The 13,034-nt window shown below is 40.8% G+C and overlaps 1 protein-coding gene across 2 annotated transcripts in view; it reads right to left on the bottom strand.

Moving 5' to 3' along the window:
* The window catches only part of chd3 (chromodomain helicase DNA binding protein 3), a 99,616-nt gene extending 86,922 nt beyond the window's left edge, over positions 1 to 12,694 (bottom strand). For both annotated transcript variants that reach the window (XM_087788570.1, XM_087788569.1), the window contains exons 1-6: positions 12,205 to 12,694; positions 6,185 to 6,291; positions 5,917 to 6,105; positions 5,724 to 5,851; positions 2,231 to 2,469; positions 20 to 159 (exon numbers count right to left, since the gene is read on the bottom strand). In XM_087788570.1, the coding sequence (XP_087644696.1) occupies positions 20 to 159; positions 2,231 to 2,469; positions 5,724 to 5,851; positions 5,917 to 6,105; positions 6,185 to 6,291; positions 12,205 to 12,385 (984 nt within the window). In that variant the 5' untranslated portion in view covers positions 12,386 to 12,694. The remainder of the gene's footprint in view (positions 1 to 19; positions 160 to 2,230; positions 2,470 to 5,723; positions 5,852 to 5,916; positions 6,106 to 6,184; positions 6,292 to 12,204) is intronic.
* Between the last annotated feature and the right edge of the window lie 340 nt (positions 12,695 to 13,034).

Raw genomic sequence — 13,034 nt, 5'->3', positions numbered from 1 at the left:
GAGACGAGTTTCAACTCACCGAGCAACTCTTCTTCCTCTTGGCAGCCACTGGTGACAGTTTGATACGTATGGGCGCCATTTTCTTAGCCTTCGCTGCAGCCACTGACTTCTTCTTCTCCGACACTCGAGGACTCTTGCTGCGCTTCTTGTAACCTGGACCTGAACCACAAACATATGGACTGTAGTTAGAGGCACGTGCTGCGTGTTGTTGATACCATAGTGTCACGATAGTGATAGTGTAGTAACAAGGATATATGTGTAGTATTGTCCAGTACTTGACTCTGTACTTGTGATTGTGTAGTAACAAGGATATATGTGTAGTATTGTCGAGTACTTAACTCTGGTGTTGTGATAGTGTAGTAACAAGTATATATGTGTAGTATTGTCCAGTACTTGACTCTGGTGTTGTGATAGTGTAGTAACAAGTATATATGTGTAGTATTGTCCAGTACTTGACTCTTGTGTTGTGATAGTGTAGTAACAAGGATATATGTGTAGTATTGTCCAGTACTTGACTCTGTAGTTGTGATTGTGTAGTAACAAGTATATATGTGGAGTATTGTGGAGTACTTGACTCTGGTGTTGTGATAGTGTAGTAACAAGTATATATGTGTAGTATTGTCCAGTACTTGACTCTGTAGTTGTGATTGTGTAGTAACAAGTATATATGTGGAGCATTGTGGAGTACTTGACTCTGGTGTTGTGATAGTGTAGTAACAAGTATATATGTGTAGTATTGTCCAGTACTTAACTCTGGTGTTGTGATAGTGTAGTAACAAGGATATATGTGTAGTATTGTCCAGTACTTGACTCCGGTGTTGTGATAGTGTAGTAACAAGTATATATGTGTAGTATTGTCCAGTACTTGACTCTGGTGTTGTGATAGTGTAGTAACAAGTATATATGTGTAGTATTGTCCAGTACTTGACTCTGGTGTTGTGATAGTGTAGTAACAAGCATATATGTGTAGTATTGTCCAGTACTTGACTCCGGTGTTGTGATAGTGTAGTAACAAGTATATATGTGTAGTATTGTCCAGTACTTGACTCTGGTGTTGTGATAGTGTAGTAACAAGCATATATGTGTAGTATTGTCCAGTACTTGACTCTGTAGTTGTGATTGTGTAGTAACAAGTATATATGCGTAGTATTGTCGAGTACTTGACTCTGGTGTTGTGATAGTGTAGTAACAAGTATATATGTGTAGTATTGTCCAGTACTTGACTCTGGTGTTGTGATAGTGTAGTAACAAGTATATATGTGTAGTATTGTCCAGTACTTGACTCTGGTGTTGTGATAGTGTAGTAACAAGTATATATGTGTAGTATTGTCCAGTACTTGACTCTGGTGTTGTGATAGTGTAGTAACAAGCATATATGTGTAGTATTGTCCAGTACTTGACTCTGTAGTTGTGATTGTGTAGTAACAAGTATATATGCGTAGTATTGTCGAGTACTTGACTCTGGTGTTGTGATAGTGTAGTAACAAGTATATATGTGTAGTATTGTCCAGTACTTGACTCTGGTGTTGTGATAGTGTAGTAACAAGTATATATGTGTAGTATTGTCCAGTACTTGACTCTGGTGTCGTGATAGTGTAGTAACAAGCATATATGTGTAGTATTGTCCAGTACTTGACTCTGTAGTTGTGATTGTGTAGTAACAAGTATATATGCGTAGTATTGTCGAGTACTTGACTCTGGTGTTGTGATAGTGTAGTAACAAGTATATATGTGTAGTATTGTCCAGTACTTGACTCTGGTGTTGTGATAGTGTAGTAACAAGTATATATGTGTAGTATTGTCCAGTACTTGACTCTGGTGTCGTGATAGTGCAGTAACAAGTATATATGTGTAGTATTGTCCAGTATTTGACACGTGTTGTAGAATTATAGACCACATGACTGTTGACGAAGTCGTAACTGCTTTCATTTCTTTTCAAACCAAAATATGTCCAAAAATCGGCTTTAAAAACTGCTGTAAGTCACTGTATCCTCTCATCCTCAGTCATCAATTGAATGGGCGTAAGGACTGCTGCAATTTAGCGAACGGAAGTTTAATACTAAAATTATTTCCACAAAAAAAAATCACATGAAAATAATTAAAACGATATTCACAGTATCACAGTATTGTGAAAACAAATACTGCGATATTTAAGTGTTTTAATATCAAGTCTCCAGTTAAGTTTTAGTTAACGTCATGTTGTGAGACCATCTCATAGTTATCATCTGACCTTTGCCCTCTTTCGTCTTGGCTTTCCTGATTGGTGGAGGCAGTGGCGGCGGCTCAGGGGAGGCGGTCGCTGCAGAGACCTGCTCCGCGACAGCGATGGCGGCAGCAGCAGCGGCTGCAGCGACAGCAGCTGAGTTTCCCTTGAAGGGGTTGTTGGAGCTGAACTCTCGCCACTTGGCTCCCAGGATGGTCATCATCTTGGACATGGGGATCTTGGGATTCTTCTTGGCTATCATCGGTCTGTAGGAGGAACATCAGGATAGAATTTAGAATTGACTTTTGTCTAAGCATCTTCAACTCTGACTCTTCTAACTCTGACTCTTGTCTGAGCATCTTAAACTCTGACTCTTCTAACTCTGACTCTTGTCTGAGCATCTTAAACTCTGACTCTTCTAACTCTGACTCTTGTCTGAGCATCTTCTAACTCTGACTCTTGTCTGAGCATCTTAAACTCTGACTCTTCTAACTCTGACTGTTGTCTGAGCATCTTAAACTCTGACTCTTCTAACTCTGACTCTTGTCTGAGCATCTTAAACTCTGACTCTTCTAACTCTGACTGTTGTCTGAGCATCTTAAACTCTGACTCTTCTAACTCTGACTGTTGTCTGAGCATCTTAAACTCTGACTCTTCTAACTCTGACTGTTGTCTGAGCATCTTAAACTCTGACTCTTCTAACTCTGACTGTTGTCTGAGCATCTTAAACTCTGACTCTTCTAACTCTGACTGTTGTCTGAGCATCTTAAACTCTGACTCTTCTAACTCTGACTGTTGTCTGAGCATCTTAAACTCTGACTCTTCTAACTCTGACTGTTGTCTGAGCATCTTCAACTCTGACTCTTCTAACTCTGACTCTTGTCTGAGCATCTTCAACTCTGACTCTTCTAACTCTGACTCTTGTCTGAGCATCTTCAACTCTGACTCTTCTAACTCTGCTTCTTGTCTGAGGATCTTCAACTCTGACTCTTCTAACTCTGACTCTTGTCTGAGCATCTTCAACTCTGACTCTTCTAACTCTGACTCTTGTCTGAGCATCTTCAACTCTGACTCTTCTAACTCTGACTCTTGTCTGAGCATCTTCAACTCTGACTCTTCTAACTCTGACTCTTGTCTGAGCATCTTCAACTCTGACTCTTCTAACTCTGACTCTTGTCTGAGGATCTTCAACTCTGACTCTTCTAACTCTGCTTCTTGTCTGAGGATCTTCAACTCTGACTCTTCTAACTCTGACTCTTGTCTGAGCATCTTCAACTCTGACTCTTCTAACTCTGACTCTTGTCTGAGGATCTTCAACTCTGACTCTTCTAACTCTGACTCTTGTCTGAGGATCTTCAACTCTGACTCTTCTAACTCTGACTCTTGTCTGAGCATGTGGTTTAGTGACTTGATTCATTTAAGTATAGATTTATTCGTTTGAGTCAGGCCAATGATAACTGTAGTTATTTAGTTCAGCCACTAGGTGGCTCTAGTAAACATCCAATTAAAGAATTTTGCAACTATAGTTACAGATTTAAAACTTAAAATAAATTTGAAATATTTTTAAATGCTCTTGAGAAAGAAAATAGTATTACATGGAAATTATGTTAAAAAATATCGTTTTTGCCAACTTACAATTATTACAGAAATATTAGAAGAACTCATGTTGATATTTCTGAAGAAAATGAGAAGAAGATCTTGAAGAAAGTGCACCTATTATTGATCCATTTTTAATGGATCAAACCTGTGAAATGTAATCCGAATTCCTCTCCAGAGAGATTAATAAAGTCAATCTAATCTAAGATCTGTACGATATAGTGATTCAATTATTCATGGGATTTCATCGGCACCCAGGCACAGAAAACTAGCCACCTCCTGAGGACCAGGTGCTCACACTATCCCCAGAAGAGAGTGTGAGGCCCAGGAACCCACGGAAAGCCCAGGGTCCTGATAACATTCCTGGTCGTGTCCTGAGAGACTGTGCCGAGGAGCTCACAGATGTTGTCACCGATATCTTCAACTCCTCACTACGACAAGCTGTTGTCCCCACAGGCCTCAAAGCCACCACCATAATCCGGGTCCCAAAGAAGTCTTCCCCCTACGACGACTACCGCCCGATCACACTCACTCCCATCCTCATGAAGTGCTTCGAACGCCTAGTCCTGCAGCACATCAAGTCTGAGCTCCCCCTGCCCTGGACCCCTTCCAGTTTGCATATCGGTCCAAGCGCTCGACTGATGATGCCATCTCCGCTGCCCTCCACTCAGCCCTCACCCACCTGGAGACTAAAGACTCATATGTTAGAATGCCGTTTATCGACTTCAGCTCAGCATTCAACACCATCATCCCACAGCAGCTCATCCTCAAACTGGACCAGCTGGGACTCAACACCTCCCTGTGCAACTGGCTATTGGACTTCCTGACGGGGAGACCACAGACAGTGAGGGTCGGCAGTAACGCCTCCACAGCACCATCACACTGAACACAGGATGTGTCCTGAGCCCCCTCCTCTTCACTCTGCTGACCCATCATCCAGCTCCAACCGGTTCATCAAGTTTGCGGACGACACAACCGTGGTGGTTCTCATCAACAACAGCGATGAGACAGTCTCACCTGAACGTGGAGAAGACTAAGGAGGTCATTGTGGACCTCAGGAGAGTGCACACACCCAGCATCCACCACTGATCATCGACGGAGCGGCAGTGGAGAGGGTGAGCAGCACCGAGGTTCCTTAGGTGTGCACATCTCTGAAGATCTGTCCTGGAGCCACAATACAACATCAATGGCCAAAAAAAGGCCCACCAGCGCCTGTACTTCCTCCGCAGACTGAGGAGAGCAAGAGCTCCACCACCTATGATGCTCTCCTTCTACTGAGGCACCATCGAGAGCATAATGTCGAGCTGCATCACCGTGTGGTACGACGCCTGCACCGTGTCCTGCCGCAAGAAGCTGCAGCGCATCGTGAGAGCAGCTGAGAGGATCATTGGTGTCTCTCCCCCCCCCCCCCACTCCTGGACATTTATAAAACCAGCATCACCAGTAAGGCCATCAGGATCACTGGTGACCCCACTCACCCGTCCCACAGCCTCTTCAGGCCAGAACCAGCAGGTTAAAGGACAGCTTTTTCCAGCAGGCTGTCAGGAGACCCAACTCCCTCCCTGTCCTACCATCACTCTCACCTCGGCTTTAACTTTTATCTGTGCATTAACCTTGTTCTTTGTTTTTTTTTTGTTTATACTATGTTTATTAGTTGATTATTTAAGTTTGTTGATTATTTATTTCATTTTGTTGGTTATTTATTTTTATTCATTTTCTTGAATGTCTTAATTAATGTCTCAATACATTATTTGACAATAAAAAGGACTTGACTTATCAGAAATAATTGGCATGAAAAAAAGGAAAAGAGGCTGAAATGAAGGGATCTGCGTCGCATACGTTGGATTGATATCCAGCCTTAACTTTACTATTAAGTATCATTTCAAACGACTCCTCGGACACACTCGGATCTAAGTGAACCGACCTCATGAACTGGCTGAAGGCTTTGTAGTTGGTGAGCTCCCTGTAGTCCTCCTCGGTGAAGGTATGATCAACATCCTCCAGACCCCACTCCTTAGCCAGCTGGGCCGAGGTCTTCTGCTCCACAGGCTGCTGCAGACGACCAAGACACCCTCAGCCGTGGTCCACGTGCTGCCTTGCTCGGCGGCAACTCCTACCTTCGTGGTCTCCTCCTGGCTGCTGTCCCCGTCGCCCTTTTTCTTCTTTTTGGTTTTCCTTTCCTTCTTTTCTTTATGCTTCTTCTTCTTCTTCTTCTCACTAGATCCATAGTCGCTGGCGAAGCTGTCGGAGTTCTCGGCGTAGTCCCGACCCCGGTCCGAGTCCCTCTCGGCGTCGCTCTCCTGCACCTTGGATTCAAAAATAAAACATGTCGGGAAAAGCGTGAAAATGAGAAAAAGTTCAACTTGAAATCAAAACTTTACTCACAAGCTTCTTTCGTTTTTTCGCTTTTGGAGTCTTCCCTTCTTTTACTTTCTTCTTGTCATCCTTGTTTTTCTTCGGCCGTCCTTTCTTCCTGACCGGGACCTCGGGGTCTGAAGAAGACGGGAGATGAATTAAAAAAACAAAACACGATGAGTCGTGAATAATGACCTTCTCGCCGCCGGACCGACCCCCCCGCTGAGCTTAATTACCCGCAACAATGGTGGAACGACACTCGCGGGTGGCTTCCGCGACCTTTGACCTGATGCTGATTTTCTGACACGCCTGGAATTAGCTCCAGTTTGTTCGGCATAAGTGGAGCCGACAGCCGGTGGATGTTAGCGCGCGGCAGATAATTGGTTTATGCAGGAAGGAAACAGACGAACAAAAACCATAACAAAAGGCCAGAGTGAGCTATTTTAGCTCTTGTGTGAACCTGCAGGGATGATATATTCTGACGTCTCTTCTCCTCCACGAGAACATCAGTGCATTCCTCCTGAGGAACACCATTTGTGGAGAAGATACAAGTTATAAGTACAAGTAATGGAAGAATAATGTGGTTTCAAAAAGAAATAAAGCATTTATGATGAACAGAAGGTTTTAATTGGTTTATGTCTTTTCAAGATTCCTACGACAGGATCAACGATATATCCTGATAGTGTAGTAACAAGTATATTTGTGTAGTATGGTCCAGTACTTGACTCTGGTGTTGTGATAGTGTAGTAACAAGTATATTTGTGTAGTATTGTCCAGTACTTGACTCTGGTGTTGTGATAGTGTAGTAACAAGTATATTTGTGTAGTATTGTCCAGTACTTGACTCTGGTGTTGTGATAGTGTAGTAACAAGGATATATGTGTAGTATTGTCCAGTACTTGACTCTGGTGTTGCGATAGTGTAGTAACAGGGATATGTTTAGTATTGTCCAGTACTTGACTCTGGTGTTGTGATGGTGTAGTAACAAGTATATATGTGTAGTATTGTCCAGTACTTGACTCTGATGTTGTGATAGTGTAGTAACAAGTATATATGTGTAGCATTGTCCAGTACTTGACTCTGGTTTTGTGATATTGTAGTAACAGGGATATGTTTAGTATTGTCCAGTACTTGACTCTGGTGTTGTGATAGTGTAGTAACAAGTATATATGTGTAGTATTGTCCAGTACTTGACTCTGGTGTTGTGATAGTGTAGTAACAAGTATATATGTGCAGTATTGTCCAGTACTTGACTCTGGTGTTGTGATAGTGTAGTAACAAGTATATGTGTGTAGAATTGTCCAGTACTTGACTCTGGTGTTGTGATAGTGTAGTAACAAGTATATAGTTGTAGTATTGTCGAGTACTTGACTCTGGTGTTGCGATAGTGTAGTAACAAGTATATATGTGTAGTATTGTCCAGTACTTGACACTGGTTTTGTGATAGTGTAGTAACAAGGATGTGTGTAGTATTGTCGAGTACTTGACTCTGGTGTTGCGATAGTGTAGTAACAAGTATATATGTGTAGTATTGTCCAGTACTTGACTCTGGTGTTGTGATAGTGTAGGAACAAGGATATATGTGTAGTATTGTCGAGTACTTGACTCTGGTGTTGTGATAGTGTAGTAACAAGTATATGTGTGTAGAATTGTCCAGTACTTGACTCTGGTGTTGTGATAGTGTAGTAACAAGTATATAGTTGTAGTATTGTCGAGTACTTGACTCTGGTGTTGCGATAGTGTAGTAACAAGTATATATGTGTAGTATTGTCCAGTACTTGACACTGGTTTTGTGATAGTGTAGTAACAAGGATGTGTGTAGTATTGTCCAGTACTTGACTCTGGTGTTGTGATAGTGTAGGAACAAGGATATATGTGTAGTATTGTCGAGTACTTGACTCTGGTGTTGTGATGGTGTAGTAACAAGTATATATGTGTAGTATTGTCGAGTACTAGAGGCCGGAAGTTTACTTGCAAAAACTACTAAGAGTGAATATTGTAAACATGTTGAATGTAAATAAAATAATCTGATAAATGTATTTTATTCATACTTAATATACACCATAAGAAACAACTATGATAAAAATGTAATATGATTTGAAAACCAAATGTTTTGGGGATGATTCTTGATACAGTGATGTAAAATATCTATGTGGTATTGTGAGGGAAAATCTGGATATTTAAGCAAATCGATATTTTCTTACAACCCTAGCTTTTAATTAAAAAATAATACTTAAGGCTATGAATAAAATAAACTTTGAAATAAAAGGATTTGCAAGTATAATGTATTACCAGTTTTGGAAAACTAAAGTTTCTTGTGTGTGTGTCTTGGATACAGTAGAATGTAGAATGAATGGACAAAGACATGAAAAATGTAAAACTAGATGAACTCAATCCAAGGCCAAAATAGCCTGTACATTGAAGTGAGCAAATACATGTCCAAGACAACAAGTACAAGTACACAACTACACTCAGATTATATCGGCAGTGGGTGTCTCACGTGTCGACTCTTGTTCAGCACCGCGAGTCAAAGTCCAATTATCACCTGATGATTTTTGCCAAGATTAAAAGGTTAAACAGAAATAAAGTTGTTTCCATTCACGTCAACACTAAACAGGATTGTAACCAGTGATCTCACGAGGATAATTGAAGGTGAGGGTTAATAATAACATGTTCACCTGCCACTCACTCCTGCCACTCAATCTGAGATGAAACTGAGTTGATGGATGTGTAACCAAGACATCTTGAGCTTAGCTGCTGAAAAGTAAAGAATATACTGTGTATGTATATATATATATAAAATTAACTTGTTTGTTACTTTTGGTTTATGTGTATAAACATCAGTGACAGAGATAATTATGTTTGTAAATATAAATAAACAAGTAGAATATTATAAATAAATATATAAAATAAAAATATAAAAATATACTAAGGTGCATGTACTGGTGCTGTACTTAAAGTATACCAATTTGATACTTCTACAGAGTGAATTGGAAGAATTAAAGGTTTACAGAAGTGTACTTTCAAGTACAGTATACTTGTCTCTATACCCGCAATGTACTAAGGTATACACACCAAGCCTATAGTTTAATCTACTGATGTATATTCAAAGTACACTCATTTCTAAACTATCAATACACTATCTATAAAATACATAAATACATAAAGACAATACAAATGAGCAAACATACTATTTGGCATGATGATGAACTCCAGCAGTACATGATCATACACATGTAGAAGTATAATGGTGGTAATACCAGGGATCCCAGTCGGGTAAAGTAAAAGTATTTGTAAAACACTATAAGTAAATTGCAAGTGAGCCAGGGGTCTGGGCTTGGAGCCCCGGTGGGTGAGCGGAAAAATGTTTTATCGATCATTCATTTAATCAGTCAACGAATATCGACGATAAGCGGCTTTTTTGAAACATCGTACGATCAGTTGTTTACTGTTTTTATCTCACATCGTCTCCGGGATTTTACTTCCAAACTTTCCCGACATCGACGAGAACATGGAAAACAACCTTCAGTGGTTTTATACGGAAATTAAAATTAGAACTTCAGTTTTAGCTTTTAAAAAATGGTGCTAAATAACATATATCTAGGATCCCTGTAATACCTCAAAGCAAATATGTGTTTTTAACAATAACAACAAAAGTATTTCCATCAATTATTCCCATAATCCTTTGGGGTTACTTCTGGATCAACACAATAATAGAGTTTCATCAAGAAAAAAGTAGTATAGTGCACTTGAAATACTTTTCACAAAGTATTCTTGAATATGAGAACTCATCAATGAACTCTTTTCAAGTAAAGTATGTCAAAAGTAAACTTCAGGTGTACTACTTCCACACAAGTATAAAATAATTTTACTAATAGTACACTTGAATATATGTTTATTTGTTAAGGGATTTTGAAAATAAACTACAAGTATACTACTTCAATAAAACTATAAAATAAGTTTACTCATAGTACACTTGAATATATGTTTATTTGTCAAAGGATGTCGAAAATAAACTTCAAGTATATTACTTCAATATAAGTATAAAATAAGTTTACTAATAGTACACTTGAATATTCATTTATTTGTTAAAGGGTTGTCGAAAATAAACTTCAAGTATATTACTTCAATATAAGTATAAAAAAAAGTTTACTCATAGTACACTTGAATATATGTTTATTTGTTAAAGGATGTTGAAAATAAACCTCAAGTATACAACTCATAGTACACTTGAACGTACTTATTTGTCTCTAAATTATGTCAAAAGTAAACTTCATGTGTACTACTTAATGTTAAGTATTAAATAAGTTTACTCATTGTACACTTAATTATACATTTGTTTGTTACGGTTTGTCAAAGGTACACTTAAAGTATACTACCTGCATGTTAGTATAAAATGAGTTTCCTGATAGTACACTTAATTATACATTTATTTTTTACGGTATGTTAAAAGTACACTTAAAGAATACTACTTCCATGTAAGTATAAAATAATTTTACTCATAGTACACTTGAACATACTTATTTGTCTCTAAATGATGTCAAAAGTAAACTTCATGTGTACTACTTAATGTTTAGTATTAAATAAGTTTACTCATTGTACACTTAATTATACATTTGCTTGTTACGGTATGTCAAAAGTACACTTAAAGTATACTACTTCCATGTTAGTATAAAATAAGTTTACTCGTAGTACACTTGAATATACTTGTGTTTTTTTTCATGTCAAATATAAACGTCATGTCTACAACTGGAACATAAGAATACTCTGTGAAAATGTTCTTTTCAGTGATAATTATTTGATTTTGTAAATACTAAAAAAATGCACCTGACATCATATTCAGGTATGTGGTAATACCTACTGTATCAGATACTTTGTTGAGGATTGATATTTGTACTGTATTTGTATGAAAAAGTGAAATAAAATAGATTGTATAGAACAATAGTGACACAAGAGGATTAAATTATTGCAGATAAACTTAATTCCTGCTCAGTTTGGACAAACAATAACAGGTATTTCCAGAGGAATTGAACCTACAACCCGAGCAAACGCACTCAGCAGCAGCATTTGTGTGTGAAAGCAGCTTTGAAGCCATGAAGCCAAGTCTGCACTTTTTATTGTTGTCTGGCTCTCGTCGCTGCTAGCGGGCTCACTAGCAAGAGCTCGGCCGAGGGAGGGCGCCTGGAGGCGGCGGCGGCACTCACGCGAGGCCCGGGGATTGACAAGGCCGCGCCGGCGGGTCTGCGAGGACAGGAAAACAATTTCCCGCCATGTCACTATAAAGGTCGGAGGGGGGGCGTGTAGGAACTTGACATTGAACGCAACACCGTCTCGCGCCATTGACACGGGGGGTCCGAGCGTGTGTTGACAAACATCCCCAGTGACCAGCGCACGTACTTTTACAAACGCACAGTTTTTGTTTGGGACTCGTTCGCTCGCAGAAAGTTCCAGAGACGAGAAGACTTTTGACCATTGAACGCGTCACGCGGACGAAGAGACACATGTTGTTGTTTTTTTTCGCGGGTGATAAACAAATAACGGGTGTTTTTTTGTTTGATGCTGCAGAGACTGTGAGGCTGTGACCCGCCCTGGTGACCACAGGATCGGGGGGGGGGGGGGGTGTTAGGGGGTGACCACCCGGAGGAAGTCCGTCTTGACCAGTCCCACCACTGCGACCCCCTCAATAACAATAAATAAACTGAGGGTCTGTCGTGACCCCCCTGAGATTAAATCACATTAACTTCATCAGGAACGTGATGTCAGGAGGGGGTACGGGGGGCTGGGGTACGGGGGGGTCAGGGGGGTCTTCTTGTGCACTTTTATTTTTTATTATAGGGATGAACCGAGCGGGTCAGTCCGTGTAAACAAGTCTCTTCATGCGTTTAATGGTGAGAAATACAAGTGTGTGTTTCCAGACCTACTGTAACAGTACCAGGACCAGAACCTCTCGTGTATAGATATATTTCAATATATATTTTCGGACTTTAACGGATGGTTTTCAGGCGGATAACGTGCGGTAATTTTGCGCGCTCCCGAGCCTCCGGACGGTACCTGGCGCGTCTGTTGCAGTTTCTCGAGGCGCCGCCGGCGACTGGATGTCGCGTGCGTCCAGATCCCCGTCCTCCTCGTCGTGGTCCTGGTCGTCGCGGTCCTCCTCGGAACCTCCCGCCGCCTCGGACTGGAGCAGCAACATGCCCGCGTCTCGCTCGCAGCGCGGGCGCGGAGAGGACATTATTCTCCCGTCATCCGCGTCCTTGCATTGAAGGGAGAAGAAGAGGAGAAAAAAAAAAAGCTCCGAATATATGAAATTTATTTAATATTCAAATCGGCGCGAGGGGCAGAAAAAGTGGGGGGCGTTTTGGAATATTTTACACCAGGCAGAGCAACAAAGATGGCCGCCCTCTTATATTTATTTTTTAACAACCCCCCCAATAAGAAAAAAAAATCCCCTTACATAAAAAATGGCTGACTATATTATTACAGCCCCCCCCTCCTCCTCCCTTCTCTCTCGCTCCCCCTCCCTCCTTCAAACATTGTTCAAAGGGGTGTGTGAGCATGTAAGTTACATTGTTTGTTTGTGACCCCCCCTCACTGCACACACACACACACACACACACAACATTGATTCCAAGAGAGTCTGCATTGCAGAGCTCGACACACATCCATCAAACATGGCCACCTCACCCCCCCCTCTATGAAGATTATTTTGGTGTGTGCTGGGGAGGGAGGGAGAGAGAGAGAGAGAGGGGGGGGGGGGAGAGAGAGAGAGAAAAGAGAGAGTGAGTGAGGGGGGGAGAGAGAGAGAGAAAAGAGAGAGTGAGTGAGGGGGGGAGAGAGAGAGAGAAGAGAGAGAGTGAGTGAGGGGGGGAGAGAGAGAGAGA

This window comes from Callionymus lyra, chromosome 4 (assembly GCF_982586985.1).
Source record: "Callionymus lyra chromosome 4, fCalLyr1.hap1.1, whole genome shotgun sequence".
Classification (NCBI taxonomy): Eukaryota; Metazoa; Chordata; class Actinopteri; order Syngnathiformes; family Callionymidae; genus Callionymus; species Callionymus lyra.
Note: the sequence above shows the minus strand (reverse complement) of the source record. Positions and strands in the feature narration are given on the sequence as shown.